At 37.3% G+C, this 20,098-nt stretch overlaps 1 protein-coding gene and 1 non-coding gene across 7 annotated transcripts in view; both read left to right on the top strand.

Moving 5' to 3' along the window:
• FAM214A (family with sequence similarity 214 member A) overlaps positions 1–20,098 on the top strand; it is a 98,468-nt gene that overhangs the window by 10,799 nt on the left and 67,571 nt on the right. Inside the window, exons 2-4 of one of the 6 annotated variants that reach the window (XM_016153659.2) lie at positions 1,020–1,070; positions 4,099–4,245; positions 11,562–11,676. In XM_016153659.2, the coding sequence (XP_016009145.1) occupies positions 11,661–11,676 (16 nt within the window). In that variant the 5' untranslated portion in view covers positions 1,020–1,070; positions 4,099–4,245; positions 11,562–11,660. Of the gene's footprint in view, positions 1–1,019; positions 1,071–4,098; positions 4,246–10,155; positions 10,265–10,341; positions 10,446–10,472; positions 11,248–11,561; positions 11,677–20,098 lie in introns of those variants that run through there. The other 5 variants (XM_016153663.2, XM_016153661.2, XM_016153665.2 and 2 more) reach the window with 5 other exon arrangements.
• Positions 4,556–4,674, top strand: LOC118601071. The gene has a single exon (XR_004950173.1). It is a non-coding gene; the product is annotated as a 5S ribosomal RNA (ribosomal RNA).

Genomic DNA, 20,098 nt, shown 5'->3' with positions numbered 1-20,098 from the left:
CTCGTATCTTTTTTGAGGAATAGATCTTTAACTAACTTTTCCATTTTTTAAATGATGGCTGATCTAAGTCAAGTTCTCTATCTATTTTCTTAGTTCCATTTTGTGGTTAATAATTTCCATAAGATTATCCACTTCATTTCATTCTCAAATTTGCTCGTATAAAATTATGCAAATAAAATTTTGTCATAATTAAAAATTTCTTCTGTACCTATAATTACATTTCTCTATTTCTAATGTTGTCTGCGTTCTCTGCTTAGAGAGCTGCAGACACTTGAACTGCAAGCTATTGAACTGAAGACAACGAGAAATAATTTCTATAGCGGTACTATGGCAACAAGTCTAAGTCTCATACAGCAACTAGACATTCGGGTATTTAAGAATTTGGGTATTTTGGAAGGAAAGCCTGGAAAAAATTGAAAGGGAGAATATAATGAAGAGCATTTCAGTCCCTTGATGCTACAAGCAAAATAACGAGAGTCTGAGAAACTCTGAAGAGCTTAACAGTGTTCCCCCAACTCTCTACTCTCACTGGACCATCTTATCTCCTGAGAAAGACATTCACTCTTAATTTTAGTAGGTCTAAGAAATATAGCATTAAAATTTTTTGCTTGACTATTGAGTTACCAGCAGGGTGCATCAATGTCAATTACTTGACATTTCAATTTCACCAAGCACCAGATTCCATCTTCTCCATTTTTCTTCCATCTAGTTTAATGAATCACCTATATCTTTATTTTCAACCTTGTTATCTTGGGCAAGCCATGCCATTAATTTTCAGTTTATCTTTTACTTAGGACAAAGAAAAATGTTCAGCCTTCTATTTCAGGACTCACTTTCATTTATAGGTGACATATAACCACTATTGCAAAATACTGGCATATAAATGTCATGAGTTTATTCTCTTCTAGCATTGATTTCTGCAAGTTTCATCTTGCTACTTTGCTTCTTGCTCTACTCAGGGACTACATTCTAGTTAATAGTTTATAATTTGGTTAATCCTGTTGTTTGCTTTGTTTCAGATGAGGTAAATCTTAGGAAGCTCTGAACTAAACCTTAATTTTGATATAAATGTAAGTATACTTAAAGTATTAAGACATGATTTTAATGCTATGCCCTTATCAATATAGCGTATTTGGAAAACCATGAATATTTAAAACAAAAGAAAATAATTGCACATCACAAGCTTCTGAGACACATTAAGTTTACATTTGTCCATATACTACATATTAAGACCCAAGTAATAAAAGTATTCCAGGCTAGAGCATAACACCATACAGGCAGGAGTCATTCCAATCATGGTCACAACTAGATTCCTAATGCTAGTACATGTCTGCCACATAGCAGATAATCAGTGTATATATAGATTGAATAATTAATTGACATATGTAGGGAATCTAATTCAATTATGCATTATAACATTTTATTTTCCCCTCTTTTTTATTCTCCTCGCCACCCTGCCCCCTCCCCCCCCCCCCCACCGACCATCTGTTTTCCCCTTAAGAACTGGATCTCTGAAGGTGGGATGTCTCCTCCAGTGTGCTCACTGTGTGCTCATGGTGCCCCTTGGCTAAAAGCTTGTTGGCCTATAGAGGGCTGCCTTTAGGTTGGATATTGATCCTTAGTTCAATCACTTGTGGCCAAGGAAGTAAGGTCACATGGCAAAAAGGGGGCTACAAATGAGGCACCTTGCGTGGCCTAGTACTACCTTACTGTTAAAAGCAATAACCAGGTTCTGTCCTGTATCAGTATTTAACAAACCAAACAGCCATACTGGTTTTATTTCATATTCATGTTGCTACAGAATTTGCGGTGCAGATTTCATTTGCTAGACAAGCCTCCTATCTCCAGGCATGTTTCCTAGAATCATCATGCTGTATCGTGAGGAAGAGCCAGAAATAAGTCATTTACTGAGAGGAAAACGCCATATATATAGCACACTAAAGAGAAATTCAACACATAGGCACTTATGAATAAGAGCTGGAGAGGGTTTTTTATTTTTTCCATGTGTGACATTCCTATAAATCAGAAAATATTTCTGAAGTACATTACCCTCAGAAAAACAATTTCCGTGAAATCTCTACATGTTGTATTTAGCTAGAACACTTCATGAGATCATGGATAATAGTCTTTCTGGGATATAGTACAAATGATGTTGAATTCTCAAAAGACATGCTCCAAGTAGATCGACTATTCTCAAAATTATGCCACACTGATCTGGTGTGCAGTAGTGATTGAATTCAAAGTAATGATACTGTGAATTTCCCAACAGGGTTTTTTTTTTTTTTTCCTGAATACACAGTGAATTCACGTGGGCCCAGGCTACTACTGTCCACTTATAAGAATTTCAAAATTGTTCCTTCTTTAATGGGTGAAACGATTGCCAAATCAAAAGAATATTTCTCAGTCCTTACCTCATTTGACTTCTCTGCAACAGCCAGCATTGCTGAGCACATTTCCTTCTTGTATCCAAGGATATTTTCATCTTCTCCTGTGGAGTAACCACCATGCATATGCTGATGGTTTCTGAATAATATATATCTGGTTGGACCTCACCTCCAAGCTCCAGAGCAGAATCTTTTTCTGCCTTCAGAATGTCTGTCTAGATGCTTATAGGTTTTTCAAACTTAATGTGTTTAAAACTGAATATTTTATACCCTTGTTCCTCACCCTAATCCAGCCCTCAGTGGCCTATTTGATCTTTCTCTTGTATTTCCTACCTACAAGTGCGTGGTGATCCACAACTATGTCAACCCAGGGTGGGGCGCAGTGGTGGAGGCAGAAATGTTGCCATCTATCTTTGCCTACAGCCAATCATCACCCAAGTTCTATCAATTCTATCTTCTGAAACCCTGTCCAGTCTGTTTTCTCTGCTCTATTCCCACTGCCATTGCCTTAGTTCAGATCTGCATAATCTTGGGGCTGGACCATTGGAATAGCTTCTTCGCCACCACCATCCTCTTTCCATTTCTGTCTTCCACTTTACTGCTGAAGCCATCTTTCTGAAATAATCTAATCATCTATTTATTAAAATTCTTTAGACCCTTGAGCCCTTGAGCCTCTGGGCCACTCTTCTCTTGTGGGTCTGCTTATACATCTGGAAGTGTACTGTTGCTTTACTTTCCCTTCTAATAAAGCTATTCTTTTCTGCTGTAAAAATACATACATACATACGTACATACATACATACGCATATAAATAAATAAAGTTATTTATGTTTTTCTGTCATCCACTAGGTAAAATCCCAATTCACTACTATGGCTGAATTGGTTTGCTATTGCTGCAACAATGCTGCGTAACAAACCATTTCAAAATGTAGTGACTTAAAACTACAATTTATACTGGCTGTATTTGTTGGCTGTGGTGGTTCTACTAATCAAAGCTGGGTTTATTTGTGAATCAGCTGAGGTGGCTAATCTTCTAAAGACCAGCAAGTTAGCCTAGGCATTTATTTGTTTTTCACGGTAATAGCAGAGGTACAATAGATTAAATAGCCTAGACCTCTTAAAGTCTAGCTCAAAACTGTCACTGCAGCCTCAGTCTGTTCATTAAAGCAAGTCATGTGGCTGTACGCCGAGTTGGGAAATGTATTCTGATCTATTACTGGGAGAGACTGCAAATTATGTGAGAAAGGCATAGATAAGGGGAGAGATGGAGAACTGGTGCCAACAGCAAAACAAAAACAAAACGAAAAAATCGTCTGTCTAATGTACCCATCACTTGCATTTAACTTCCTCGAATCTGACTTTCTAAGATGGCATCTTGTACAAAATATGTTCTATCATGCCTCAGTAACATGTTGTTTCATCTGTTAGAAACAACTTTCTCTATCTCTGTCCCACACTATTTGCCTGTCTGATGACCTCCTCTTCATCTTCCAAAACATAGCCAGTATGATCTTTCCTTCTTTAGCAACTCTCTCTCGTAGAGAGAAGTAACTAGTTTTCTTCGTGTCGTCACTTGTTTTGTTCTCTTTATGCATGATTTTTTTTTTTTTTTGCTTTATCAAACTAAATTGTAGATGTTTAGTTACATGGCTATATTCTCTTAGATTAATAAAATTTTTGAGGGTACTGGCTTTTCTGGTCTCTGTCTCTCTAGGGCCCAGAAATGAATTTGGCATACGAAGTTCAATGAGCACCGAACTGAATTAAACTTACTTTAGACAGAAATGACATTTTGGAACTAAAGACCATTTATATTGAGTTGCGATTACAGAATTTTGCCTGAGCAATTTGGAATTAAAAGGTAGGTAATGTTCTGTTTTCTCTGAAGCATGGCGGTATTATGGAATTATTGAGATATACACACCAGGCAAATAAAGGAATCACTTTTAGAATTCTCTTTATGCTACATTGAGCTCTTGGAGTCTGATAGAAGCAGCAGAAATTTGATTTATTAAAAATTATTACAGATCACTTTATCAAGCTCTATCTGGGACATGTGAAGAATTTAGTTTCAATTATGAGTATTCCCATTTGTGAAAAGGAGTTGGGGATTTTCTGCAGTATTTTTGTGCAGTCCTACAAACCTTTTATTTCTTTCTTAAAAATCTAAAGTCTACAGCTATGCCACTCTGAACATGCCTGATCCTGTCTGATCTCAGAAGCTAAACAGGGTTGGGCTTGATTAGTACTTGGATGGGAGACCACCTAGGAAGACCAAGTGCTGTAGGCATAAAACAAACAAACAAACAAAAAAACTAAGATAACAACATAATAACCTAAGAAAAGATTCCTCTTATAAATGTTTTTGAAGGATAAAACTCAACATTTTTTTCTGAATTATTTCATCATTTAGTTTATCATGTACATTTTGAAACAGAAATCACTGCTATTGTTTGTATCTACTTTTCAAGTCAAACGGTATGGATTTTTTTTTTTTTTTTTACCATGTAAAGCACTGTCATAGAATTCTCATTAGGTTGCAATGAACTGATATATTTCAATGAAAGGATTTAAAGGATCAGTAACTCGATTTATAATAGACTTAACGTCTCTATCGGATCATGGAGAGTTTAACTGTTTAATGAAGTCCACCCATTACTGCTTTTGAACTTAGCTTAGTGTTTGGAGTAAGATAAATAGTTCTGTGTGATTCTCTAACAGGCATAAAGAGAAAACTAATTTCTATATTTAAATTAATAAAAATAAGAAATTCAGTGTCTCATTTTCACTAGTCACATTTTAAGTGCTCAAATGGCTATGTGACTACTGGCTACTGTATTAGCTGGAACAGTTCCAGAAAATGGTAATGGCCTTAGGTCTTCAGCAATTATTTGAATCTTTGTGCCCAGGCTGGTGCCACTCACCACAAGAAAGACAAAGGAACTTTAGGCCACAATTCATCTCTGCCTTTAAAAAGGTGAAATGAATATGTGGTTTTGAGATCATAAATGTGTTCAGAGAAATAACAGATGGGTGGGTTTGAGTGTAGGCTCTAGAAGGCATTGTGAGGTAAGACTTTGGCTTCTGAAAGTCCAAAAGAGTCTAGATAGGAGTTAGAGAGGGCTATGATGTGGGGGAAATGGCAAAAGCCCAGTAGCAGGAAGGTTCAGGATTTTGGTGGAAAAATAAACTAAATGGGACCAATATTGGACAGTGATTAATAATTTATGCTCCACGACCATGCTCCTTCGGTGCCAATCATGACTCTGCCACTTGCTAATTGCTTGACCTTAGGCATGTTATTTAACTTCCCCTTTCCTGTTTCTTTGGTTATAAAATAAGGATAATAATACCTCATAGGGATGTTGTGAGGATTAAATGAATTAATACCTATAAAGTACTCAGCATAGTGTTTACTATTTAAGTGCTCAAGAAACGTAAGCTGCTGTTATTAACTAAGTGTGACTATTTGTTCTTTGGAGTTTACCAATAATAAACAAGAACCATTCTATTTAGAACTTGTATCTCAAAGCATTGAGCCTAAATTTATATAAAACAATATAAATTCTAAATGTGCAACCATTCTCAATGTTTCTGAGCCTTAGTGTCCCCATTTGAAAATTCTGGAATAACTTAACCTACTTTAAAATGTTGTAATGGAAATGAAAATGAGTCCATTTAGAAAGCAGGCTCTTTCCACTTATTAACTGTATGTAGCCTTGGGAAAGTTACTCACCCCTGTGAGCCTCAGTTTCCTAATCCACAAGGTAAGAGAGTAATATTATTATAATTAAATATATATTTGAAATGCTGAGCATAATTACTGTCACAAAAATGAGCAATATTAATTTTTGAAAAGATCTTAAATCTTGATGGCTCAGAGACCTCCAGCAGCTCAGTAAACCTTTAGACTAAAGGTTTCTATGGCTAGATGTTTACAGGCTTTTTTTTTGTATTTCTTAGTACTACAGTCACTTCTGCAGGTAGTCACCAGAATCATTTTTCACTTCCTTATACCTGTGGTTACAAAAGGTAGACAAACAGGAGCCTCAAAAAAGGACAAACCAGCCAACCAATTTAAGGGAAGGTGGAGGGTTGTTTACATGCACCAATACCTGAGTAATGACTCCACAGTCTTTCTTTCTTAGAAAAAAGTGAACTGCAATGAATTTACGTGAACCATTGGAAACATTTTTGCTGTGGAAAAGATAGCTTGCCTTTCATCTTGTTCCTTCAAGAACTAAAAGTACAGTTTAATTTTTTTTTTTTTTTTTTACCTTACAGGACTGGATTTATCTGTACATTCGAATTAATTGTACTATTCTTTATTTAAGATAGTGTATTTTCATTTGATGATTTTCAACCACCCATTCATGATCATTCCTTAGCTGAAGGTCATAAGGCTTTCCTTTGTGACACTCAGAGATTTTCTTCACATTTGCAGCCGATTTACTGTAATTTTTACAAAATTAAAGATCTCCACGGTTTGGTGACCATTCAGAACCTGGAACTTTTAGAAAACTTGCAATATCAGCCAACACAATTTACAGGCAAATAAAAAATTATGGTAGTATTTTTTGTTAGAGTTCTATATTAGTTTCCTAGGGCAACAGTAACAAAATATAACAAAATTGAGTGGCTGAAAACATATTTATTTTCTCACAGTTCTGAAGGCAAAAAGAACAAAATCAAGGTATCAGCAGAGCCCCCTTATCTCTGAAGTCTCTGGGGGAAAGTCCTTACTTGCCTCTTAACTAGATTCTGGTGGCTCCCGGCAATCTTTTGCATTCTTAGGCTTGCAGCATCATCATTCCAGTCTGTTCCTTGTCATATAACCATCCTCCCTATGTCTCCTCTGTCTTCAAATCTCTTTCACTTTATAAAAACACTAGTAATTGGATTTAGGGCCCATCTCAACCCAGCATGACTTCATCTTAATTTTATTATATCTGCAAAGATCCTATTTTCAAATCAGGTCACATCCACAGGTACAGGGGTTAGAACTTTAACATATCATTACGTGGGGGTGGGGAGGGGTGTGGAGTTTACACGATTCAATCATAACACGTTCTTTTTATTATAAGACAAAAGTATAATGAAAATGTATCCTTCAGATATCAAGTTTGTGTGCGAAGGATACAGATCACCCACTGATCTCCCAACTCTCTAGCTTTATCCCACTAGGGAGAAAATGCCAGTTGGTATTAGAGGTACAGTTTATGGGCATGTACAAGAAAATTTTATTGGTCTTAATAAAGCTTGACATGCATTGAGCCCCTACTCTGTGCCAGGTCCTTTGCTTGGTGCTAGAGATAAAAGAAAAAGTCACCAGTCCCTCCTTGGTTGGCGCTCATTCTCATAGCCTAGACTGGTACCGTGACCTTGGTTATGGTAACAGTCTTGTATTAATAAAGTAAGCAAACCTGTTATTCCCATCACCTTAGTAGGAAAACTTGCAGAAACTGCCATTAAATATGCAGTTTTGTTATATACTGCTCATTTCAACAAAGCCTGTAAAGGTTGAGGGGATTACCTCTTTGCTGAAGATGAGTTAACTTTTTTTGAAGTTAATTACTTTTTTGGAACATAAGGGGAAAGCAAAATGGAGAACAAATCAGATGGAAAAAGGGTATGGTCCTGCCAGCTGTTTTGACTTCCTTGCTTCACCCACCAGCACCCCTTACCAAGTATGAACCAGAGATGTTTGTTTTGCTTGGGTGCCCCAAGGTGCAAACACACTTATCACCAACACTTAGAGTTGGCATTGTAGATAGGCCCTTATTTCCAAACACTCTGGACATACTTTATGCAATTACAGGATTGTTTTAGAATTTGAAAGAGATTATTTACTGTTAGAGTCCAAATATCTCATTTTTAAAGGTGAAAGAAGGTTAGAGAATGAGACGACCAAGGCCATGCAACTATAGTAGTCAATACTGGAAGCTCCATGAGAATAGTGACCCTGTTTTGGGTAACTTATATTCTCTAGCCTAGCATGTGCCTAGAAGATAGTGAGTGCTCAGTAAAAGTGTGCTGAGTGAATGAAACAATTACTTGAACAGTGAATGAATGAGTCCAAAGTATACCTCTTCTATTTTTTCCACTGCCATAATGATCTCCAATTTTTAAACAGACTAAGGATTCTCAATAAAAAGCTTCAAGGTAGTCTGACAAATGCTCGCACAACATCATTATCAATGTGCTGTTAATTATTTAAAAGAGAATTCTTTAGTTTGTATTTCACATTATCCAATATCCTCAGCTTCTACTCTCAACATTTTTTAGGTCTTTATATCTTTTATAGATTAAGCAGAGGACGAGGAACTAAATCACAGATCTTGCAGCCTTGTTCACTCAGTAAGCTTTTTACAATAGCTGTTATCTGGTCCCAGCTGTTGTGCTAAATTTAGGATTTTGGATTATCTGTAACTGTTCTTTCTGTCTCCCATTACCAAGGTTAATTGAAAAGTGATGGTAGAACAAGGAAAACTTCAGTTCAGAAAAGAAACTACATAATACAGTATTCAATAATATCAAAGTCAAATTCACTGGCAGTTAACATTTGTAGCCATTACATAGATTAAGGAGCTGTTGCCATTTGTCAGAAGTTTCATCTTAATAATGCCAGAACATTTCCTTGAAAATAAAATGTTACTTTCCTGTATGTTCTGACCTGTTTTGATTAGATACAATCTTAGAGTTAAGGCAAATAATTGCAGTTGTGACTGTAATTTTATAGTACATATCAACATGCTTAGAGAATATTACTATTTTCCATAATAGAAATTTCATGTATTTGATGGTTCTGAGGCAAAAAAAAAAAAAAAAAAAAAAGCAATTTCCAATCTTGTACTTTACAAGATTTTTTCTGATATAAAAGTAATACATGCTCACTCACTGTAAAACCTTGAAAACCACAGAAAGACCAAAGCTAAACCTATTCTAATACTTTCCTGTTGTGATTCTTGTATGCAAAATTATTTCTAAAAAAAAAAAAAAGCTTTTTTTAAAAAGAAGCCAAAGAACATGGCAAATTTAGTTCTTGCCTATTTTGAGCTCACAACCTCGTATGTACCTTGCCTGTAAACTGAGTAGCTAATAGCTTCAGTGCTTGTTAGGATTGCTTCTTCTTCTTCTTCTTTTTTTTTTAATTACAGCAGATCTTTGTCATCTGTTTGTGTTTGAGTGATGACACAACATCACAACATGAAATGCAATGTCACATTGTTACAGCACAACAAGAAAATTACAGCTCCCCAACAATAACACCGTGTCAAAAGTGTCCTTCTGGCATGAGTCAGTGTTTTAGATGTTATAAAAGTTATTTTTAGCACAGCGAGTGCCTCTGGAGCTTGGGTTCTGAATCCTACTAAAATCCCTAGAGATTTGGTAAAATATAGGGTGAGGGGCTATTCCTAAACTCCCTAGTCCCTGACGCGCATGGCAGCCTATTCTGCCCCAACCACGTTAGACCCGGTTCCACTGTGCTCTGCAATCCACTTGGGGCTCGGTCACAACTCTGCGCCAGCATCCCGTGTGGAGGAGGAGACTATAATTATCCTCCACGTCTGGGGCAGGCCCTCGGATGACATCTCCCCAGTTACCCTGTGCTCTAATAGCGCAGCTCGGATTCCTGGTCGCAGACGCGCCGCAGCCGGCTCAGAGCGCAAGCAGCAGCAGAGCGCGACCGGAGCGTCCCGCGCCTCTCGGGCCTCCCGGGCTCCGCCGTCCGCACGCCGCCGCCATCCCCCGTACGATCGCAGACCACCGGCACATGCTCCGAAACCCAGGGCCCCCAGCTAGCGCCCCGGGGCACGCGGGGCGTTGCCATAACAACCGGGTGCCCGCCGCGGAGGCCGCCGGGGAGGAAGTGACGAGTGGTGGGTTGGCTGTTGTTAGGACACGTGATCCGGGCAGTGTTTTGACAGGGCAAACAGCAGAGAAAGAACTGGGCAAGCGAGGGAGACCGGGAGCTGGGGCGCCAGAGCTAGAGACAGCGGGCGGGCGAGGAGCTGGCAGAGGCGCAGGGCAGGCGGGCCGGCCGGGGGCCGCGGGGCTCGGGTGCGAGTCGGGCGGGGCTCGGGGCTAAGCGCTGGGAGCGGAGCGAGGCTGCAGCAGAGGCGGGGGTGGATGGCCACAGGGGCGCCGAGGAACCGTGTCGGGCTTGTGGTGTCGGGCCCCCATGGTCCCCTGACGCAGCCCCGGGGGGCGCTGCGCGCCACACTCCGCTCTAGCCGGCCCCGCGCCTCTCGGAGCCTCGGGTCTGAGGTGGGAGTGTGATGTGAGTCGCCGGGCGAGCAGCCGAGAGAAGTGCCAAGAGGAGGAGGGATCGGGACCGGAGAGGAGAGCGAGTTAGGCAGCAGAGGTCGGCTGAGGGAGCCATGAAAACAACTCTCCGGCGGGGAGAGGGGCAGGCGCGGCAATCGGTGCGGCGGGGCTGAAGGAAGTCCCGGGCCGCGCAGGACGGAAGGGGCCCGCAACGGGCTGGCTCCGCAGACCAGGGGCGAGCGCCCATCTGTGAACCCCTCTCCGGGGTCGACCTCTGGCCTGGCAGCTCAGAGATAGGGGTGGTAGGGGGCGATCCTGGACTGCCCGGTAGAGTTCGTTCGGGCTGGGGGCTGGGCGCGAGGAGATGACTCGCGTTGCTTTCTGACCCTCTTATTGTGTAAACTTGGCCGCGGTTGCGGTAGGAAGGCTAGCCAAAGGGTAATTACACAGGTGAGGCCCCGCGGGGTGGGCGGAGCACTTGGGGAGGCGCCAGGGGGTCTTGAAGAGTTTCCTGCGCCCAGGCACCAAGTCGGAGAATTTCTATACCAGCCACTGCAGAGGTGCCACTGTTCTCAGCGGCGTTTTTTACAAAGGGGTTAGTTAGCTTGTGTTGCTTGATTTTTTTTTTTTCCCTTGTACCTCCAGGTTATAAATAGAATTTCCTTTTGGTTCAGAGACACTGTGTCAAAGAAGGACACTTTGGCCTGGAGAGCACTGGGGCGGGGAAGAGGGGTGCTCTGTCTGGAGGAGATGGGGGAGACGATGCAGAAAGAGTTTTGTTTTTTTCAAACCTGCTGATGGTGCTGTCACTTCAACTAGTGCCAGGAAGAGGCCTAACTGCTAACAGTTTTCTTGCAAGGTCTGCGTGTAAGAGCAGGACCCGATTAATTTTATTTTGGTCTCTTTTAGCATTTTGCAAACTGCAGTAGCCACAGAATCAGCGGCTAGCCTGTTGAAAGAACCCACACGTGTATTTCACAGCACCCTGGGTGGAAATTGAATGTGAAAATGAAGCCAGACCGAGGTAAATGATTTATTTAAGTAGTTTTTTTTTTTCCTGTTCCCCATTTTAGAAGCGTTAACCTCATTGTGCGGCAAGATCAGTTCTTTGTGTATTACATATGATTACTTGTTTCTGTTACAGATTCCAGCTGGTAAGGTAGAGAAGGGTACGTGAAAGAGAGTTAGGATCTAGATAGGAGGATGTTCTTTAAACTGTGTAGGAGTAGTTGCCAGAGAAATTCCAGTGTAACTCAAAATGAAATTGTCAAAAACAGTGTTTGCATCTGTTGAAGCAGTACTTGATATTTTAAAGTTATGTTACTCATTTTTAAGTAAAGTCAGTCTGACTGCAGTTTTAAAGACGTTTACAATCTTTTTCAACTTAAGAATTTGAACTTGGTAAGTTGACACAATTTAACATTGAGTTGACAAATTTTTTTTTATTATTTTAATGTTGCTTTCATTGGCTGACTTTTTGTGCTTTAGGCAAACTCTAAAACTTTGCAAAGTATTCCAGGGCCTTATTCAGTATATCAATACGTAGACAGTTAGGGCTGTTGGAATCCCTAGTGATAAATAAATGTGTTATTTCCTTTCCAAACCTGTGTTTTTAGGACATATGAGAATAAGTCCTGTGTTTTTTAAAGACTTCAAAGGAACTGAAAACTCATTTATCAATTTTCTTTTGAATAATGGCATGGCCAAGATGAGATTTTGATATAGTAATAGTGAGGAGTGAAGGCTTTTCAGTCAGATGGAGAGATTTGTTTCCAAGGAAGATTGTAGGAAGAGGATGATTGTAAAGAGTTGGACTAGATGACAGAGTTCCTTCCAAATCTGAGACTTTGGGAGTAGAAATGTTAGTTTATCCTCATATGAATTAGGTACTCATAAAGATAGATTAAACTGGTTATTTTTTTCCATATGTTTTTGCCAAAGTGGATTAGAACGATAAATTTTCTTTTCTAGTTAAAATACATCTTTGGTACTAGTGTTCTTTAAAATGCACTAGAAAGAAGTGGAGAAAGCCATATTTAATTTAGTGGCTTAAATTAATTTCAAGTGTTTGGCTATTTCTTAAAATCAGCTATTTATGCATAAGTATTAGCAAGTATATTGCTACTAAGCAAGTTGTTTGTGTAGAATGCCAAGTTTATTTAGTCTTTTAGATTACATCAGTGACTTTGGGAAAATGGCACTAAGGTCAGTAATTGCATCTCAGAATCAACAAGCAAATAAAATCAAAGTCACTATTTGTTTGGGGTTTTTTTTTTTTTTTTCCTGTTGGTCATAAACAGTTTAAAAATATTTGCACACAATCTCTGTTTTAGCCAAAGCTAGCCCTAACCACAATAACATGTTAGTTATACACTTACATAAACTATTAGGAAAAATAAATTTATTTATCAAGACTTGTAAAGAAGTGACTTTTTCCCCTTTAAAATTGTGTCTTTAACATTATGAAGTAAAAATGATAGGATGGCAAGTTTACTATTGTAATTATATTTCATGGTAATAATATGAGTCCTTAGGCCCATGGCTTTCTTTTGACCAGATCCAGAGTAAGTAATATCTTTTACTTGGCAAAATAGTATAGAAATATTGTAATAAACTTTCACAAAACAGACTTACCCTTGCAGTGTGCAATATGGTCTTGTGTTTACTGTTCTATTTCTATTTTTAAAAGTTGGTATCCCCACCCATTGAATTGATTTCTTGACCTGAAAGTTGGAAAGGCACAGTTATGGGCTACACTTTGCTAGATGACAGCAATACTTCATTTTTTTCTACATTGGTGTCTAAGAAACTGTTCTACATGAGTGAATTTTATGGATAATTGAAACTTTAAATGCCAAAAATATTTTCAATTATAATCATGATATGTGGACAGAGCTCTAAAATAGTAATGTTTCTATGTCCTTTAAAAAAATAAAGGATATATGGAATCAATGTAGTTTAATCTTTACTTAATGAAAAAGGGGCATTGTTATGAATTTCAACGTTGTACTCTGTCATGATCTAGAAGTGTCCTAAAGAGATATTTAAATTTCTAAGATTTTTTTTTTGCCTCTACCTTAAACCTCTTCAGCTAATATGTATTTTTTTTTATTTGATTTTTAAAATTCCCATGCTGTCAACAGTCTGCTTATTTTTGCCTCCTTTTAATATTACCATTTTTAGTCTCTGGGCTAGAGAACTAGATAACTGTGCCTGACACTGATTTCTTTATAAAATGAGAATATGTAGGAGAACCTTTCAGGTATTCATTCAGAATTGAATAAAGTGTATGAATGCTAGTGTAGAAACTTTGAGATGTTTGCTTAGTGAGCTATTAGATAAGTACAATAGAAGCCTCTTATCCTAAATGATTGGGTATAATGATTGACTAGTTGAAAAAGTGAATGTAAGTGAGAAATTATAAAAAATAACAGCCTTAATTATCTCACCTATCTTTTGGTGTTGGATCGAGGCTCTTTTTAGGGGGTGAAATAGAGTCTGTTTTTCAGTTAGATACGATCTTTTTTGTATAAACCACATCAATAATACACACCTAAGATTTCTAGTTTTGATTTCTTTAAAGTGAAAAAGACTGTACAGAGGATTCTGAGGATGGAATCATTTAAAGGTTTTAAAAATTATTATTTACTGTTTTACACAATTTTATATGTGTCTTGTATATACACAGTCTACAGGAATTTGGGGGTGAAAGGGAATATATATTCATCAAAATATGCTTTTTCCAAAGCATTCAAAATAGTTTTCACAGAAATAACTTTTTTTGTACTCATTTTATTGGTTTATATAATATTTAACAAATTAGTTATTACTGAGTGGCATAAACTGGTTTAGGAACAAACACCGGATACTAGTTACACATACAACTCAATTAGTAGAACTAAAAGTGTGCAGGCAACTAAAAAATACAGTGAGTCCTCACAAATATCGTCAATGGATATTGCGACTTTAAGCAAAACAGAGTATAACAACCAATTTTACCATAGGCTAATTGATATAAACAAGGGTTAATTAAGTTCCTACGGTATTTTTGTGGTCACAAAAACACCATCACACTTCTAAATAAACACTCCAAACATTTCTGATATTAAACACTGAAATAAATGTGAGCTATGTATACATTTAAGAAGGAGTAATAAAAACAAGGAGGATAATTGTTTTCTAACCCAGTTATTCCAGTTCAGGGTCACAGGTGGCTGGAACCTTTCCCAGCAGCTCAGTGCTTTAGGCAGAAACCACCCTAGACAGGATGCCCTTCCATTGCAGGCACATCACACTTACTCAGATTGGGACAATTTCGACACACCATTCACCCCATATGCACATCTTTGGGATGTAGGAAGAAACCAGAGAAAACTCTTGCGGACATGGGGAGAACATTCTAACTCTACACAGACAGAAATGCTGTCTGGGAATCAGTTTTTTTTTTCTCATCAACATTATAATCAAACAACATATTCAAGGACCTGCTGTACCCTACTAGCTACTAGTGTCTGTTAGTTTGCTTTTATGGAGGGTTTGGAAAGCATTGGCCAATCTTGCCTATTGGTTAAATGAAAGTCAGGAGAGCTTTCTACTGTACTTTCAGATAATTAAGCTGTTACAGTGTAACATGATGGCTGCATTTCACAGTAGTCAATAGTGTTTTATTGTTTGAGGTAAATATTTTTTAAATTTTTGAGTAGTTTTATAACATTACTTGAGCACTGTTGCCACAGATGACACTTTGATGTTGTCATTAGCACAGGCTTCGGAATCAGACCTGTTTTTGTATCCTGGTTCTATTACTTACTAGCTGTGTAATCTTCATCACATTGCTTAATCACTGACAGTCTCAAGATCTTTGTAAAATAATTCCAACTTTTCATAGTTGTTAAAATGAAATATGACAGTGTTTAGCACATAGTAGATATAAATTAAGTGGTAACTGTGATCATAATTAAACAAGATATTACAGATGCTTGTGTGTTGGTCAGTTACAAAATATATTCAACTCAGGTAAGGAAATAGTCCAAAGTACAATAACCTAACACTTACTATTTTTTTTTTTATATATTCAAGTATTCAACCTGCTAAGGCTCAAACAGATTTAATTGGCTTTTAATATATAATTATCTGAGAAAAATATAAAAACTACAAAAGTATGTTTGCCATATATGTGTAATTTATTTCTTTATACTGTCATTTGTTATACAATTATAGCTTAATTTCTCTACGTAAGGGGTGACATGGGTGGACTAAGCTTCCTGGGAACAGATTTTTCAATGATGTTACTTGTTGAGTAGAGCTGGTCAGCTCTGTACTCCATCCTATACTCAAGGATGAAAAGTTTGGACCTGATCCTAGATGTGTATTGAATGTTCATTGTTTCAAGAGAAGTCTAAAGTGTGATCTTCATGTAGAAGTAATTAAAAATATGTTATAAATGTATAGTATTTTTAATATTTATTTTTGAATGAGTAATGTTTTTTCCTTATAAAAATATGTTTCAAAATAATGTTTTGATTTTAAAAGTTACCAAAGTTTAAAAGTCTTAAGTTTATGTATTGTACAACAATCTGAGGAGAATCAAAATCTTTTTAATTTAAAAGATAAATGCCAATTTGCTATGCTTTATGCTTTGCTTATAAAGCTTTTTCATTAGACATTTCTAAGAATGTTATCTGAGTTTATTAACTGTTCTGAAAGATTAAGGCCTATAAAATCTAGTAAATCGTCAATAAATTAATAATTTAAACATACTGTGTTTCAATTCATATTTGAACACATTGTAGGGCATTTATGATTCTTAAGTAAAAACTATTTGTGCACAACCTGTTTTACATGCAAAATACCAAACTGATTTTTTTTTTAAGGTTAGAAATGAAAGGAGTGCTATCTTAGTTTTTCCAAACCCTGCTGTAGAGTAAATGTTTGTTTTCCTCCAAAACTTTATCTGTTGAAACCCTAACCCTCAGGTGATGGTAGTAGGAAGTGGGGCCTCTGGGAGGTGATGAGGTCATGAGCGGGGAGCCCTCATGAATATTATTAGTGCCCTTATAAAAGAGGCCTAAGAAAGCTTCCTCACCCCTTCCACCTTCTGAAGTTACAGTGAAAAGGCAGCCATCTGTGAGGAATCCAGTTTTTACCAGACACCAGATCTTCTGGCACCTCAATCTTGGACTTTCAGCCTCCAGAACTATGAGAAGTAATTTTTTGTAAGCCACCTAGTTTACGATATTTTGTTATAGCAGTCTGAACAGACTTAAGATACCTCCTTTCTGATTATATAACTAATTTAGGCTTCAGCCTTATTATTGCAGTGGCTTTTGAACTTATCTATTGTTTAATGCACCCAGTTAACCTCAAACAATTCCTACTTCAACTGAAGTAGGAGGAAAGAAATGGCAAGGACTAAAAAAATATGGGAAGGGAATTAGCTGCATTGCTTACTGGTTAAGAATAGTTCATTGTTAGCCAATGTAAATCAAACAATAAAAATGACAGATGTTGGCAGAAATGAAATATTGACTAAATAGAGCAGCCTTTTGCTAAATTTGCAGGTGGAGGTGATGGTGTTAGTAATAACAACTAATACTTATACATACTATGCACCAGGCACTTTTCCGAGTAGTTTGCATATATAATTCATTTAATCCTCACAGTTGCTCAAGGAAGTAGATGCTGTTGTCATCTCCATGTTGTAGATAAATGAAACTGAGTCACAGAGAGAAACTTGATAACTTCCCCATTGTTACACAACTAATAAGAGAGCTAGCCCAGATTTGATGTCAGCTCAAGTACATGCTTTTAACCCTCTGATTGGTAACAGTAAGTTTTGTTAAAATATTGTAAAATATTGGGACCAAACTGGTTTAAAAATAAGCTCAAGGAAAATTCAAAACCGATTTGGTAAGTATTATGATCTTGGAAAGCTGCTTATCTTCCGTTTCACAGCTTCTTCATCTTTACAATGGGAGAAGTAATAGTACCTTGCCTAGGGTTATTTTGAGGATTAAATAAGTTAAAGTATGTAATGTGCTTGGATAGTGGCTGGTACATAATAAATATTCAAATGTGAACTGCTATTGTTATTGGACATACTCTAAATTAAATCAGTCATTTAGGAAAAGCTGGGAGGACAAAAGGGATGATTCAGCTGTACATGTTTTGTACAGTCACTGTAATCTCAAGTCAAAAACCAGCTACTGTTGGCCTATTATCCATTTACATTGATAGGTCTCAACACATCAAGAGCTGTCAAATAATTGCTGGCTTGATACAACTTCTAAGATTCATATACGAAAGGGATTGACATAGAGGTTCCTGGTCTATGGTTTTGCCTGTCATCCAGTAAGAAGGAAATGATTTCAGTGGATGGAACACTGTCATGCAAAGGAAGAGAAAAAAGATAATTGGAAGGCACATTGAGAGGCTAATGTATGCATAGGGAGAGGGTGACTAAAAAGTTGATTTTCTTTTCAAAAAGTGAAGAAACCTATGGGGCCTGATCATTCTGCATTGTGAACTAGTATAGAAAAAATTAATTGTTAAACGAAGAACATTTATATTTATTTTTTTTCCCCTTTTCAACTTTGTAACTAATTATGCTAATGTTTTCCCTTCATTTGAAACTGAGAATTTTGAAAACTGAGGGAATATTAAACTTAGAATAACTTAATACTGTTTTTATAATAAAAATCAAAACTGTAGTACCTAGAAACTATTTCTCAGTATGTAAACCAAAATCAATTTGTCAGTAAAGTAATCAATTCTGTTTTTGCTCAAATGGGTGAATAGTTCCTTGATTACATCAGACTTTCTTATTAAACTGAAATAGGATGGAGTGGGTAAAATGTCAGTAGTTAGTAAAAACTATTGGACATGTGCCATACCAGGGATACCTAGCAATAATCCGAGTTGAGTTTACTCATACTTTCATAAACATATGAAAGATACTCATCCAGTAAAATTACGATAAGGCCTTTTCCATTTCTTCCCCTTGTTGACCATGCTTAGCCTCACTGGCCACCTTTTAGGTTTTTGGTTACCGCTCAGGGCCTTATATGCACTACTTCTGCCTAAAAGCTTTTCTCTCCAGCCATCACATTGGTAACTCCTTGTCATCCTGCTAATCTTGGCTTAAATGTTATTTTTCAGGGAGTCTTTCTCTGACTACCATGTCTAAAGTGCTCAATTAAAGTTAGCTGCTATTATTATTTATTAAATTAGATGTCCTTTGCTGTTCTATGTCTCAGCAATCTTGTTTCCTTGATAACTATTATACTGCATCTTGTAATTTTTCTCCCTTTGTTTATTGTCTGTCTCCATAACTTGATTTTTAATTTCTATGAGAGTAGGAACCTTGTTTCTTGTTTACAGTTGCATTCCCATCACCTAGCAGATACATGGTAGATGCATTGTAGGTACATAAGAGGTGCTTAGTATATATTTGTTGAAAGAATGAATGTCAAGTATGTCTCAATGTTTGTGGATTAAATAGGAGTAGAAGCAGATGGTTAGCAATTGTTGATTGTTTTACTGACACCAACTGAAACTCTGCCAATTAATGGATTTGTTTGAATTATTGACTACTGGCTAATACCACAACTTTATACTCAATTAAAAAAATAGATTTAAACTATACTTGTCTATAGTTTACTTAAAGGAAAGTTATATTTTAAAATTGGTTAACTCTCACTGAATTGAAATAAAATAATGTAAAATAACTAAGGAGTAGGCAAAAACTGTTTGGTATAGGTGTTCCCCCAGTTTATATGCATCTGATTAACAAAGGAACCACACACAAGCAATTGCTCTCCATCCACCATACTGGATTTATTCCTGTTGCTATTTATGAGAGACAGAGAGAGAGAGGGAGAGGGAGATGTGTTAAATTGGTTGGAGAACTTTAGGTTTATGAGGACAAGAACGTAGGATAGGTTAAAAGGCAAAAGACCGAAAGGATTTAGAGTTTAGGTTTGGGACTCATTTTGTCACTTAACAGATTTTATGACTTAGGTCCCAAACCTGTTTTCTTGTCTGTGAAATGTGCAGGGCTCAAAGTGTTTCTATAGAGCTTCAGGTGTCAGAGAACTTTGGTGGCTGTGGAGTGCTGTGTGTATGTTGACTAGGTTACCCTATGGGCAGGAATGTTTATACAGATGAGCAGAGGGCCAGGTGCTCCCAAGCACAGCCAGCTGCATCTTAGTTGGGGCCATTCTGTCTAAAAATATCCATTCACACAGTGATTTTTATTATTTTTAAAGTTTTCCTTTGTTGTCCTGACATACCAACTAGAAATTCATTTAGATTAATAAATGTATATTTATTTAGTTATACATTTTTGAGGACTATTGAAATGATGGCCATATTTTGGTATAATAATAGCTCAAAGGTGTCTTTCTTAGCATGCTGTGATGCAGGAAGAGTTAACACCCTAAGGCTTT

The sequence above is a fragment of the Rousettus aegyptiacus genome, unplaced genomic scaffold, assembly GCF_014176215.1.
Source record: "Rousettus aegyptiacus isolate mRouAeg1 unplaced genomic scaffold, mRouAeg1.p scaffold_m13_p_3, whole genome shotgun sequence".
Taxonomy (NCBI): domain Eukaryota; kingdom Metazoa; phylum Chordata; class Mammalia; order Chiroptera; family Pteropodidae; genus Rousettus; species Rousettus aegyptiacus.
Note: the sequence above shows the minus strand (reverse complement) of the source record. Positions and strands in the feature narration are given on the sequence as shown.